General features: G+C 35.1%; 1 protein-coding gene across 1 annotated transcript; it reads left to right on the forward strand.

Annotated features, from left to right (window-relative positions):
* The first annotated feature begins 7,496 nt into the window (after positions 1 to 7,496).
* LOC117615516 (protein LIGHT-DEPENDENT SHORT HYPOCOTYLS 4) lies at positions 7,497 to 8,111 on the forward strand. Its single transcript, XM_034344613.1, has one exon. It carries the CDS (start codon positions 7,497 to 7,499, stop codon positions 8,109 to 8,111), a length of 615 nt encoding a protein of 204 aa, XP_034200504.1.
* The last annotated feature ends 7,793 nt before the right edge of the window (positions 8,112 to 15,904 follow it).

Here is a 15,904-nt window from a genome sequence, read left to right on the forward strand (position 1 = left end):
TTCTTAATATTTGAATTAACTAAGAACATTTTATGATATTTTGAATATTTCACTATTCTCTGCCTTTTGCTTTATATATATAGATAAAGAATAATTAAATAAATCATTCAACGGGAAACCAAATGTTGATTTTCAAATTACTAATTATCGTTATATTAATATATTATTATATAATTATTATATTTATATATTAAACTACATGTGGGTTGTGGAGGGCCCTGCCGCCGCCCGAAGTTTTTCATTTGATTCCCCTTTTGACAATGTCGCCTATATAAGAAAATAAAAATATTGAATATTTTCTTTTCGTTGATCATGAAAAAAATGTAAAATATATTCTTATGATGAATAACAAGAAAATGAGAGTAGCCAAGAGATAGTATAGAATAAGGGACGGCTTTGAGGGTGTACAAGTGGTGCCATCGTACAGACTTCTTGATTTTTATGAGCCCCGAAATTTTTTTATGTGTATATCATATATATATATATTAATATTATAGGTATTATATATATATATATATATATATACTTGAACGTGCATAACAATAACAAAAGCGACTATTTGGTTGAGTTGGAAATCAACGTGTTGATTTTAGTAGGCAAGTCGGGTTTGAGTCAGTATTGTGTCATTCAGTAGTTGTATTTACATTTCTTCTCTTTAAGTTAACAAGAAAAAAAATGAAAAACATGTTTTTTTTTTAAAAAAAATAAGGAAACACGCCAAAGAAGAGGAAAGCAATATGCACAAGCTTTCTCCAATCAACCAAAAAAATTTGTACTGTATGTTTTCACCCACTCAAAACAAAACAAAAAAAGTTCTTATCTTTCTCAAATTGAAACATTAAATTTTTGTGAATTTGATTTATGATTGCCATTGCATGCTAATCGATGATGAATTTTAGTTATTAAAAAAATTATCTTATGGTATTAAGTCATGCACAAGGCCCTCAAAATCTCAGGACCGGCCTTGTATAGAATGCATACCAAACTTGTTTAATGGAATTTGTATTGACATGCCTTCTAGCCAATTTCTTGGTATAACAAAGAATACTAAAATTGCAAACTAGTGAAAAAGGCCTTGACTTACATATCAGTGGTCTCAAGTTTGATCCCCCATGACACCTTAATGGTTGTGTGAAAAACAGCACCCCCTTGTTGTTTAAATTTAAAACAAAACAAAAAACAAAAAATTAAAAACTAAAATTGAAAACCCCAAGGAAGAGTCCAATTCCTTAGTAGCACCCAACTTCTTCCATTTAGTACCCACTCTTGGGCACAATTACAATAGGTTTTAAAATTGTTTATAAGGCTTATTAGGAGTTATTGGGATTGATTAGTATAGGATTTAGTATGGTTCAAAAGATTTATGAAATATAATTTAGTATTCATTACTTCAGGGTGTAATAATAGTGTCATTTTAGAGTTTATGATTCAAAATAAAGGAGCTAAACGCTAAACCTTAAACTCTAATTAACGAAAACCTTAACCCTTTCTCTCCTAAAAAACCTTCCTAGAGCCGTTTTCATTTTGAGGGGGGAAGAAGCCACTGTTCTTCCTCCTAACTCCCCTCTCCCCCTATTCTCTTCTTCCCTGTTCTTCGTTTTTTTTATGATTTTCCTCTAATCATCACAGGCGGCTGTATCTCAAAGTCGGATCTCCACATGCGTTTCGGCATCGGATCTCCACCACCATCCTTTTTGCGATTTTTTTATATTCGCAATAAGTCACAGAAACTTTTTGGGTTCTTTGTGTAGTTTTCACCTTTCTTTTTTTGAGAACTTTCATCTCTCCTTTGTGAGAGCTTTTCATCTCTCTGTTGTGAGAGCTTTTCATCCCTCCTTTGTGAGAGTTTTATTTGTATTGTTATGCCTTGGTTTTTTCCGCTTTATCTTTTTATTATTATTCTGAGTTTACAATCTTAGTTGAGATGCCTATGTCAGAGTTTCTTCGATCCTACGTGATCATTAGTAGATGCGCACCAAATTATCTTAATTTTGATGTTAGACCGCTCCGTTATTGTAATGACCATCTGTGGCTGTTGGCTTTTTTGTCTAAATTATTAACGTAATCCTAGAATTTCTCAACAAAAAAAATTCTAAGTAACGAACTAGATCTTAAAAATTTTAAATATGTAAAAATGTAAAATTTGAGGTGTAATTGTGTCACGATTTGATACGTGGCTATGAAAACAATTACAACTGCAATGGTTCGACCTATATATCCAAGCCTTACTTGAACTTCATCATATATAGCTTGAAAAAAATAAAAAACAGAAGTTGAGAAATAAAAAACAAGGAGAACATTTGAAAGGAAAAATATATAAAAACAATAATAATAGTGGGGAGTCAATTCTGTCTCATCTCACTTATTCAAGACCCATGAGTGCATCTTTGAATAAAGTCATTACACTGTTTCTTTGGCTTTATTCGTAGGTTAAGTCATCATAAATGCACAAAGGTTGATAAATGTTATTAATTTAACACAAAAAATTATCCCATTAATTTCCCTTTTTTGGGTCGGGGAAGGTTGATTATCACCTTCCTTTCTTTAGTTGAATCCAATCACTCTTTTTCATATGAAAATAACTTGTAAGTCTTGACTATATATGATTGTCTGAATCCCACATTGGAATTTCCTTTCATTCATATCAATGGATCTTGACATGAAAGATAGATCAGCATATCTGATTCTTGACATATGATAGATCGCAGACGAGGAAAAGCATATAAAATGTGGCATCATCTTAGAAATTTCCAATCTTCATTCTTGAGTGCTTGACAATCCAAATAAAGAAGTCGTGTTATATACAATAACGTAAAATAATTCAATCATTGAATGTTGAAAAACGGGAGCAAGCATACAAACGATGAAACCGGAAGTCTGAAATTTTAATAAACTTGTAAAATTTCCAAGGTTACATTTGGTGGGCAAAAACTACCTGAACAGTTCAACCTGGCCAAAACCAATACAAGAAGTTTGTTGGTTTGGCCGGATCAAACTAAATTACGTGAATTTGATTTCAGTTTGGTCCGTTTGGAAACTTACTAAACCGAATCAAACCGTCTATATTTCTTTTATTTTATTTTCCTAAACTTGTCTTCTTCTTTTTTATAATTAAGTATCATATCATTTATCATTATGTTGTTCCCACACATCAATATTTATCAAACATTTAATACCACAAATTAAAATCTCTAAACCATTGCATTTGACATCCTCTCTCACAAGTTATCCATCTAACGGTAAAAGTTTTCTTAATTGTCGTTCAATTTATGGTATGAAGTTTCTGATATGCAAGAGAATATATATAATATTTACTGATGTATAACAAATTATAGGCTTGTTCCTACGAGGGGAGGGAAATTTAGAAAAGGAACAAAATTCAAAACGGAAAATTGGGGTTCAAATACGGAAAATCATGTTTGTGCATCAATTATGCAATTAGAAAAAGAAGAAAAGTGTATCGTTGGGATTTTCTGATCAATTGAGGAAGTTTAAAGCAATTATGGAGTCTATTAAGATTTATATTTACTTTAATATTTTATTTTTATTTTTAGAATAAGTTATCAATCAAGATATTATTTCCTTGATATGATTTTAATTAGGATTTTTATTGTTTTCTTGTTAAATAAGTTTTAGGAATATTTTGGAACCAAGGGCCCTTTTTCTATGTGTTGGTGTTCTATATGACCGACATAAGACTCGACTTGTTAGATATTACGGAGGTTCAGTGAGCACCATGCCGAATCTCTCTACCATTTCCTTCTCTTCCACTTTGGCCAATATGAGTTCACCTGGTACTAGCAGCTTTATCGGGAAATTTCCCATCTTAGTAGGAGCTTTCCAAAGAAATAGCTTAGTAGCCACATTAGCAGCGCTTAGGATGATTTTAGGCGCGTCGTATTCCCTTTGGCTATATAATCGTTTGGTTTCTTGAAATTTAAAACCTAATTTCTTCCATAAATTTCCGATCCAAATGGCAGTGAAGTTTCCATATTTATACCTTTTCTTGTTGGAGGGGCGACCGTCTGTTGAACTACCAAAGAAAAAAAGGGTAAACCAACGTGATCATGACATTGTAGGTGCTTGCGATGGGACGGATGCGACTTCCCTCATTTGGTTTAGGTGGCATAGCTCGTTGCAGAAGTCCCCCCCTTTTTTTGATCCATTTCTTTAGTCTTTAGGGAGCCAAAGCTTTACTTTACTAATAAAATAAGGCTCGCGCAGGGGCGCTCACGTTTTTTGGCTAAGCCGTATCTTGCTAGGCGGAACCGAGATAAAGAAAGGACGGGGGGCAATCGTACATGGTACTTCTCGACCGTGTCTCCGAGGCATAGTTGAACGAGCGATTCATGAATGCAGCCGGGTTGGACGAGCCAATAACTCGAATGCGTTCGGTCTGCTTTTTGAGCAAGAATCACAGCGTTACCTTACCTTTACCATGATACGGACTCCAAGTTCTTTGTTTTCTATTTAAGCCAACTCATGACATTGTATTGTTGGTTAATTCAATTTATTATCAATCAAATACCTTTGAGTTTTACTCAATTTTCTGGTGGATTCCAGTTTGTTGGTGGATTCCTACATTGTTACTTTAAGGTTACCGTTCGATCTCCTTATCCCCTTATATCTCAATGATGTTGGTATCAGAGCAGGCCTTGCCTAACTCGAAGTGGCTCCAAGGACTCGTCCAGAAGAAGAAGATATGACCCGTGGACGGGGAACCAACCACTCTTAGAGAATTTGATGTTGCAGTTGTTCCATACTTCATAAGGAGTGATTGAATAGAAGGCTTTCTCCTGCAGGTTGCAGATATAAAGGAAATATTTGATTCAAAAGCAATCTGAGAAGAGAATATGGTGAAAATTATTGCGTCCCGTTTAGAAGAAGATGTCACTTCTTGGTGGGATAAGATGCGAAAATCTACGAAGCAACAAGGTGAAAATCCTATCAGTTTTTGGCGTTGGATGAAGAGACTTCTTGTGAAAAAAATTCTTTCCTTTTGAATAAGATATATAATTGTTAAGGAATGGTTACAAGATTGCTCAACCCAATATCATGGTGGGTCAAGAAAAGACGGAGAAAGATGTCAAACAAGAAGAAACTATGATGGATGTTGAATTAATAGATGATATAGTAACCCACAAGATGGAGGAAGGGATTAAAGAAAAACAAGAGATTGTGCCAATTATTGTTGTTGAAGAAGATTTCCAAAAAATGAAGAACTACAATTGGATTCCTCTGAAATTGAAGGTATGGATAAATCTGAAGTTGAAGAGGAAAATAATCCATACATGGAGTTTGATTCTCAACTGTCATTTCCATCCAAGTATGATTAAGTTCAGATGCCACAAATTGAAGAGCTTATATACACATCAAGCTCTACTCAGGTCCGTTTTAAGGAGAACTCAAGGTCTAGTTCTTAACAAGTGAAGGGGCTTGATGTAGGACAAATTATAGGCTTGTTCCTTTAGAAAAAGGAACAAAATTCAAAATCTGAAAATTGGGGTTCAAATATGGAAAATCATGCTTAAGCATCAATTATGGCGCTAGGAAAAGAAGGAAGTATCGTTGTGATTTTCTACTTGATTGAGAAAGTTTGAAGCAATTATGGATTCTGTCGGTTAATTCAGTTTATTATCAATTAAATACCTTTGAATGTTACTCAATTTTTTAGTGGGTTTTAAAATTGTTACTTTAGGGTTATCATTTAATCTTCCTATCTCATCTCGCTGCGTCATTTACTTAATTGCTTATGGAGGGAAATAACTGAACTAAATCAGTCACTAAATAGATCAATTTGGCTCAGTTATACTAGTTCGAGGACTAAACTGAACCAATTTGAACTATGAAAGTACATTGGTTTGGTATGCATTTTGAGACAAACCTAACCCAGAAAGGGGCTCCATCCATCCCTGTACAAGAATACAAGATGAATGCGCAGATCCATACTATATGGATTAAATGTTGAGTTAATCGAATCAATAGATTCAATACATATGAATACCCTCAACCACCTCATTTAGTGGAGGGTTTCAAATCATCTCATTGAATATTAAACAGAAAGCTGTTTCTTACAGCTTTTCCCAACTATGAGTGAAAACTAAATCTTCATGGTGGTCGCTCTCCAATCTCAGCCAAGTAATGCAACGATTAAATCTTAATAAGATGTTGACCCATTTTTCTTTTCTTTGTTGATTCCTCTCAATGAAATTTGCCATGTTGCACTAAGTTACTCCAAGGCCTCCGAAATGGTTGGATTTCATGCGGATCCTCCACCTAACAATAATACCGCCGCTGAGATTGGGTCGCATGGCTTTCTCGAATGTCCATAACAACCCTCAAATTTACATGGTAGTACAAATGCCATCCCCAATGTATGGGATGGCTTTACAGACCTATGGATACTTACATGTCATCCATTGTTTTAAGAATGCTACCTTCGTATTCTACTTTTGTTTTCTCATCCTCATCCCGCAATGTGACCTTATGATCGGAACCGAGCGACGCTTCGAGGTCACCCTTCAAGGATCGTTCATGCTAAAAATCAACAATGGTGAAAATTGTTTGGTCATTTGATTACTATCGTAATCATTTCATTATCAAAATATTGTTTATTCATTTGAAAACAATTGATTAGATGACTAAATGATTTTCAATTTAGTTGATATCTCTTGCAAAAATGGATTTTAAAGGAAGATCTAGAAATAGGTGGTTCTGAACACCACATTGCGAGATGAGGCTATATGAAAGTTAAAATTAAAAAATATATATAAGAAAAGTACAGAAGAGAATGTAGATGTCATCCCTCTTTCTTTTTTCAAATAATCTAGTACATTATGTGAAATCATGCTTAAGGTCGATAGACCCATTCTTACGGTGTGAAGCACTGTATGCAAGCTGCTCCCGAATGTAAATGAATGGAGGGCAGAGTAGTCATTGAAAAAAAAGGTGTTGTCAATCAATACAAAAGGGTGATGAAACAAAATCATGTTATTCCCTCATATTTTTACCTTTATCCTCTCTCTCTCTCTCTCTCTATCACTGTCAACCTCTTTCCATTTGCACAGAAGTCACTTGAGACTCCTTTCCACTTGCTCATTTACCATTAGCACTCTCTTTCTTCCTCTCAGAGTTCGTTGGACTGGAAGGGACTGAGTTGCTCCCCCCCTTTTTCGGTAAAAATATATCTGGCAATCTCTCGAAATGTTCCCATACAACAAAGTAAGAATAAAATCCACCCCAAACACATCATAAGCCTTTCAAAGTGGTTTCTAGGATTGATCAAACAAAGATTCAAAGAAACCTCGGAACATAGACTAGCTAAAGAAAAAAGAAATATATTATATTATATTAAGCTAGCTAGCTCAGCCCTACTCTTCTTTTCCACCTCTCTATATATATATATATAATTTCCCATCTTCACCATAATTGAAAACCCAGCTCAATTGGGGCATTTCCACTACCACTGTACATGTTCATAATTTCTTATCAAATCCATGGATTCGCTTCCAGATTTCAACCCTTCCAACGCATCAAACAGTTTAAGCATCAACATCAACACCACCACCAGCAGCTCCAATACAGTACCTGCGGCCTCACCCTCATCAGCCACATCCTCCACTCTCAGCCGCTACGAGAACCAAAAGCGGCGAGACTGGAACACCTTCGGGCAGTACCTACGCAACCACAGGCCACCGCTGTCCCTCGCACGGTGCAGCGGGGCCCACGTGCTTGAGTTCCTCAGGTACCTAGACCAGTTTGGGAAGACCAAAGTGCACACTCAGCTGTGTCCCTTCTTTGGGCATCCAAACCCTCCTGCACCGTGCCCTTGCCCTCTTCGCCAAGCTTGGGGAAGCCTAGATGCCCTCATCGGCCGCCTCCGAGCCGCCTTTGAAGAGCACGGTGGGAAGCCTGAGGCCAACCCTTTTGGGGCTCGTGCTGTGAGGCTTTATCTGCGTGAGGTTCGCGATTCTCAGGCCAAAGCCAGAGGAATTAGCTACGAGAAGAAGAAGAGGAAGCGCCCACCACAGAGTAGTAGTACTACTAGTGCTCTTCCAGTTCAAGCAATATTGCCTCCAACTCCTCCTTCAGCTCCTCCTGGTGCAAGCTAAATCTGTAAGAAGCTGTTTGGTCTTTTGGGATCATCAGAATCTTCCTTATTTAATCTCTAGCATAAACATATAATTGTCTTTATTAGCTCCTCTTCTTTGCCTTAGCTATGTTATTGGGTATTTAGGGTAGCCTTATATTCACACTCCACAAAGCGCTTCTTGCATTCCTCTCATGAAGAGTGCAAATATTACCGTCATAACAACGATGTGATTTGCACTCCTGTTGAGACGACATTACAATTCCTCTCAATAAGAGTGTAAATAACATTGTCGTGACAGTGTTATTATTTGCACTCACCCCATTTCTCCAGAGAGGATTCGAGAGGAGTGCATGAAGCTTTCTGAGTAGAGTTGTTGTTGAGCCTTCATTATCATCCTCCTTTGTATTTCCCTTTTGTTTTAAATCAGAAACATGCTTAATTAGATTGCGTACACTATTCCGTGATTCCACTGGTAAATTAGCAAACAGTAGTGGGAGTAATGCATATGTACTAGTTGTAGTTGAGGGTCTGTGTAGACTTATCATAAAATATATGTCATAGATTTATGTACTATGAAAGGTCAATTTGTGACTGGTAATAGATTTTGCAGATCATGTTCTATGTCTCTTTATGAAAATGATCATTTTTTTGTTATTTATTCTAGTTTTTTAATGGGTATTGGCAAATCATTCATCCATTTGGTGGATATAGCTTTTCAGAGGTCGATACTGTGTCAGATTTGTCTAGCACTATGTATACAGTCTTAGACTTGTTTATTTTTGGTATAAATAGAGGTCTTTTTCTCTTCTCCTTTCGTTTTCCCCAATATATTTCTAGCTTTTCCTCACTGTCGAAGTGCAGTGACGAAGAGCAGCACAAAAACCTTTTTCAATCACTAATGGTAGAAAGTACATATGGAATTTCTGCAAATAAATTCATGAGTCAAACTATTCAGTACATGCATGTGGGAGATGGGTCTTTGCCGATTATATGAGCTGCGCTTTATTATTGTGCAAATCCACAACCCATTTCTCCAATGTGTCATATCAATCTTAATGTTTCCAAAAGAGGGAGAAATACATTAAATAGGTGAAGTATTACACGAACCCTAATGATAAAATAATGATATATATGTTCATGTCATAAACAATAAACTAGAAAACAATGGAATCACATAAAGGAAGCAAACAAATGAAACAAAGTACTCTCATTTGTGCACACTATAATGTTATCAAGGCTTGTGTTAAAACCATTAATATACTTGCATTTGGGCACTTGTTTGTAAAACAAACATTAAAAATGATGGAAAACGAAATCTTTTCTTATCTTGGTATTGTTTGATTTTTAATCTAAGTTGTGCATTATGAATATAGGGGTTCTCCACCGCTACGGTATAAGATTTAATATTTAAATTCAAAGATATATGATAATCATACTAGAGTTTAATTGTAAAACTCTAAGGGCTTGTTTGAGAGGGAGGACTAAACTAGCAAAAATGCTTACATTTCATGTGCATTCAGAACATGATATGGATATATTATTTACCAGTAGGATGTAAGTTTTCGACATTCGGAGCTTTGAAGCTTCATTCTAAAACTGAAGGATACATATTAAGCATTGATTTGTAAATTCTGTAAGACAAGGATCGGATTTAAGTCCAATTCACACATAAGTACTTAGAGTCTTTGCTATATTTTATTTCATATATATAGCATGTATTTATTTATCACAAGAGGGCATTATTTTATTTGACTTGATTATCATGATACGTCATAATATATATTTAAGGTTGGTATGGGTCCCTTTTTGACACTGGACCTTTCTTTTTTGTGCTGTTTTTCATTTTTTGTATGTATAATGAGCATATGAATCAAATTAAATTAGCTATCATTAATCTTTGCTTGGATGTAAGAGAAGTGATTATTAATTAATTAATTGTTCTACTAGGTACTCATGTCATATATTGGCGCCATACACGTCCGATTGATGGAACTGTGAATGTGAACAAATATTATTGCCTACATATGTATAGCATGTCGCATTAATAATGTTTTCTTATCTGATAATTGAGCATTTTGTATTATCATATTGAAACAAGCATAGTATCGCATGGTTAATGATCCAGAGTGATAGTTAATAGTTTAATAACATCGTAGATTGTCCGCATAACAAGAATATTTCGATGTAACTTCTGAGTAAATGTTATTTGCACTCTTAATATTGTGCGGTAGAGTGTAAAGAAGCTTATGTTTTTAATCATAACATGTTATTTGAACTTGTTTTATGAGCTAAGGTTTTTTATTTAAACATGCGAAACAAATTTAAATTGTGATCTTTCAGGATCATCAAGACGTGAAAATTCAAGATCCCATGCTTTGTTTGCTTATTTGTATGACCAAAACAAGAAGCAACTTTGGTTGAAAGTTTGAGTCATAACTCCATGTTTGAATCACAGATCATCGATGATTAGGGCTTAGATTACAAGCTAAGCTAACAAAACTTCTTTTCTTCTTGTACTTTTTTGCTCAGGTATCATTGTCTTATTTGGTAACACGGTTTTCCGCTTTATATCTTGTAAGTACTAAGCCAGAAATGGCCAATGTACATGCCTAAGTATCTGGTGATCAAAACCCCACATTTTCTGTCATTTTGTCAAACCAAACACAGCCATATATCATTGGCCTTCTTGCTGGGTTTAGAGCAAAACTAGCCAAAGTACATACCTATATTTTAAGCTTTGGTAACATATACATATATAGGAATGCATACATGGAAGATTTTGTTGTGTTCATGCAAAATTTATGTAATGTCATGTAAGTTTTGGTAACTTATATATAGTCTGTTCTTATCATTTTTCCTAGTCTGCTAATTGACTAGCCAGATAGTTTGTAACTTGGTGTTAATTGCCCCCAAATCATGCCTTATTTTACTCTATCAGTGTGGTCTACTCCATCAACCTTCATTCATCAACCTCCATCATGCCATGATTTTCTCCTTTGATTTAATGTTTTGTTTCCTTTTTTTGAATACAAGCGATATTGGGGGAGGGAAGATTATCGAACTTAAGACCTCAGGTGTAGGTGTAAATACTCTTAACTACTTGAGCTACAAGCCCATGCATGTTTGTTTCCCTTTTTTAGTGAATGTTGTGTGTGTATTTGATGCTTTGCACCACAATGAAATATATGAAAATTATCATTTTCCATTACATACTTTAACACTTATCATCCCATCTGAAGGTTGATTAATTAAGAAGAAGAAAAAAAACTTTTGTAAGTGAATGCTTGCAAATTTGATTGAAATTCGACTTGTTCTTTTGGTGTACAAGGTGTTTTCTCTTATCTCTTTGAAATTTTTTCTCTTATAGTTTGCCTGAATGTTTTTTTTTTTAAATCTTCTTTGGGTGAATGAATAATTAATCACTGCACGTATTTGATGTAGTAGTCACATCTTTGTTGATTGAAGGTTAATCTCAAGATTGTTTGAAAAGGATCGTGCATTTGGTTAATTTGGTACGTGTAGTGCCCAGCAATCACTAAGCATGTGCAAAATGTGTGTGCCTGAATGTGTTGGCTTAAGAGTTATCTACAAAAGTAATGCTATATAATAATGTATATAGCCTCTAGCTATCAATAATTTTGGAATCCCATATGTCAATCTTTTCGTTGTCCCCTGGTGGTTCAACTGGGAATAATTTCAGGTACCCAAACTCTTGTAGTTCCAGTTTCATTCAAGAAACCGGTTATGATACATATTCTGCTTTTAAAAGTTCAATTTTATTCTCAGCACTTCATACCAATTTGATCCAAACCGATACTCTCATAAAGTTTGATTGGATTGGATAATGCTTAACTATAGGTAAATTGAATTGAACCGAACCAAGTGTAACAATTTAATACTAAATTAATTATTTTACTACATATGAACTTTTTTTTAATACCAGCGATATTCTAAACTATACGGGAGGGGGTTTCTCACACACACAATCAAAATGCAAAGGGAATTCGAAGCTAGACTTCTAATTTGCAAATTAAGACTCTTTTCCACTAAAATAAACCCGTTGGCCATATTTTTCTCTTATTACTTACCAAGAAAGAAGTTAGTATTCGATAAAGCTGAGGCTAGCCTTGTTCCCCAAAACGCCAGCCATTAGTAACCTAAAACTCTTCCCTCAAACCATAAAAAAACAAAAACAAAAACAAAAACAAAAAAACAAAAAAAAAAACCTAAATTCTTCCCCTTGGTAGGCACAAACAGACCACCACAGTAGCAGCATGAGTCATATTGTAGAGCAACTTTTCACGTTCCGAGGACAAAAAAAAATATTTACCAAAAATGAAACGGGTACGAGAATTCCTCATAATTCAGTTCACTGCTCTCCCATCTCAGTCACTCGTCTTTCATTTATTTTTTCCTGTTGTTTCCATCGCACGTGCTGTCCTGTCATTCATGTCGGTCAATAGCATGATCCCAGACTGATCTCTGTAATGCAACTCACGTGGCTTCATCAGGGCCTATCACTGTCCCCTCTTTATTTGGACCCTAAAATGTGACGCCATCTTCACAGACTCCACAGTTACTTCTTTTTTATCTTTTGGCCAGTAGACTCACAGTTACTTTCCCCGCAGTAAAAGAATTTATTTCACAACTCAGTTCAGAATTCAATGTTTGTATATGATCCCACCGCACCGCATGAGTGATTCAGTTTGGCCAATCACATCACCTGGCTCATATTATGAACAGTCCGATGGACGAGAAACATTTCTTAATTGTTAGTTGTATATAAGTATACATATATATGCAACTAATTTGAAATTAATTGATAATAAATAGAGAGGTTGAAGATATTTTAAATACTCATGCAAAGTTTTCATTCTTTGAAGTGAGATATTCTGAACACGCTTACTTTACATATGATGTTTTTTGAACTTAACACGTGGACAATTCTTATTGAATAATGTGGAAGCACATATGATTGAGGGTGAGGAACTCAGAAGTGCGAGTTGTTTGATCAAGCAGGTTTGTCATGGATATGCTAATAGGAACCCTTTTGTTGTCTTTAAAGATTCTAGTTCTTCTAAGGAGAGGTGAGCGCTGAAGCCATGAAGAGCTTCATCATAAGTGTATACGAGAGATGCAGACGAGGTTAGAGTAGGAGATGATGAGGACTTGAGGGATTCGACTATGAAAGTATACCAGCTAAAAGTCCTGGGCATGGCGGATATGTATATGTTCATATGAACAATATTAATATACTTGGACCCTTTTTCAGAAATTGTTTTGGCTTGTATATGACTTGGCAAAAGAAATAGCAGGCATAGTCAAAGAGGGTTGGTTGAGTTGGTAAGAATCGTTATTTTCGCTATCAATGCCTAGATTCGAGTCCCGCTGCTGACAATCTCTCTTGTTGAGTAATCTGTAAAAATAAAAAAAGGGGCTAAGACCCTCTCTATAAGTCCTCAAAGAGGCCTTGGTACGCCCTAATTTTCGGATGGGGTAGCCTCCCCTCCTCCTAAACTTTTTTTTTTTTATCAAAAAAGAGAAGAAAAAAAATAGCAGTCAAACAAGAGTGATCTGAATTAGAGACCCCATTTATTTTCGTGAATAACATTCTCTTTATCTTATATATAAATGGGAAGGGGAGACAAAAAATTGTGTTCTTTTTTTGGCTTCTTCTCATATAATCCCTAGAAGATAGATTCTGCTCTTTATTTTCATAAGCTTTTGGTATAAAACTCGACGAGTAATTAAAAGAACATTAATAATTTATAATGCATGTTGTTTTATTACAGATGCTGTATAGTTATTAAGTACTTAAATTAGTAGATTAATTGTCGAGCGGGGTTACCACAGTAGTTGTGGCCCTCACCTGTTTGGCATTCAGAATCGAAACCGTCTTTCCTCCCAATGTAACCAAAAAAAATTAGTAGGTTAATTGTTTTACAATTTAGAAATGTGCAAGCTCACTTCTTTGTAAACACCAAATGGTATTTAACCGATTTGGGGTTCTCATGTAGCATGCTTGTAGTAAAACAAGCCGGTATATATGAGGTCGCTTTTGGGACTTCCTTCCCATATGCATCCTAGGCCTCCTATCTGAAACTTTTGATACAAGCTCTAGCTAGCCCATTACGTAAGGAGAAAACGTAGAATTTGATTCAAATAAGAGGCAATTTATATAAAGAACTTTTCTTTTGCTCTTTTTTTTCTTCTACTGAAGTGCTAAATTACGTCGTTGCAATGCTACCCAAAATCATCATGCTACATTATCTCTTTTTGTATCTGGTCGTTGATACTTGACATCATCCTTCATTTCATGAAAGGATTAGGCTGGCATCATTATCGGCATGTTTACTAATTTGTAATTGTTTATTAAATTTCTCTAAAATTGAAATTGAAACTAGTTTGATTACTAATATGTCTTTGTTCTAAATAAATTATTTTATATTCAAATTACTCTAAAATCAGGAGTTGAATTCATGATTTTGTATGCAGTCCATTTATATATATATATTTTAAATACAAATAATAGTCTAAACTACAAAGAGGAGAGGGGGTTCACACACACTACTGAAGTGTCATAGGAGTTCGAACCTGAGACTACTAGTCTGCAAGTCAATGACATTTTCCACTAGGTTAGACTCCGTTGACAAAAACTCGTTTACATTTTCATTTCTTTATGTGAAGTAAACACATAAATCCGTAATCAAAATCAAAATAAGGAGTTGTAGAATCTTCCCTTGCTATATTGGCCTTTGTCCTTGTTCTCGCTGAAATTTAAAGGAGTGATTTTTCACAAGATGAGCCCAATTTCAGTTACTAAAACGGGTTCAAGCCCAATCGCCATTCGTTTTGGTCATGGCAAATTGGTCTAACGTCCCAAAATTGATTTCTTCACCCTTTTTTTTTTTCTTTTTTCTTTTTTTTTTTCCAGGATTTCTTAACGCATTGGGTGGGTTCAGTTGAGGGTAAGATTTTATATATATATATATATAAAAGTGGAACCCACAGTATCCACCGAGTCCGCCCTCACATGGAATGGAACAAGTGGAGCAACCGCACATCTAAGGACCCCCTGAAAGTGCAGCACCATATCATGGAATCGTAGGTGGAGTGGAGTTGTTCGTCAAGTTGCTCCTTTTTCAACTCCCCATTGCTGGGTTTCGGATCCCACAAGTGCTTCTTTAGGTGCTTCTTCAACTTTTCTTTTTTGTGATCATAGAAAACCCAATAACTATTCTCAACTCTTTTTTTTTTAAAAAAAAAATTTAAAAAAAGAAGTAAATTTCATTAACTGGGAGTATTGATCACAATAAAGTCATGAGTAGTACAATTCATTAGCTACACATGGCCTACTTCTAATCGGTTCCCAACTCTATTTCCATGTGACTTCTCCATCTACATATTTTCTTTTTTTATTTACTAGACAAAAGTAAAAACACTAAAATCAAGAATTTGTTATCTGGTCATTATTTGCAGGGAGGACCTTTTTTTTTTTGTCGGTCAGGCCCCTAAAATGTCGAGATCAGCCTTGAGTATCCAAGTAAACATTTCAAACAAACTAATTGAACGGAGGGTAATGTCTGTGATTTAGTTGAGTGCGTGTACTAGTTTGTCGAACTTTAAAAGATTGCGTATCAATTTAAAATCGACTTTATAATTTGGAGAGTTTTATCTTATGTACTTAATCTTTAGAAAATTACGACCTTTATGATTTTCTCAGTTGTCAATGACTTATATAAAAACTTCGTGTGAGAGAATGATTTTGCGTAATACTATGAAAGAAGCTCAAAATGGAAAATAATGATAATA

This window comes from Prunus dulcis, chromosome 1, assembly GCF_902201215.1.
Source record: "Prunus dulcis chromosome 1, ALMONDv2, whole genome shotgun sequence".
Classification (NCBI taxonomy): domain Eukaryota; kingdom Viridiplantae; phylum Streptophyta; class Magnoliopsida; order Rosales; family Rosaceae; genus Prunus; species Prunus dulcis.

What these genes read in the sequence shown, in the direction of transcription:
- LOC117615516 (XM_034344613.1), top strand. Translation starts at nt 7,497, where the DNA reads ATGGATTCGCTTCCAGATTTCAACCCTTCCAACGCATCAAACAGTTTA.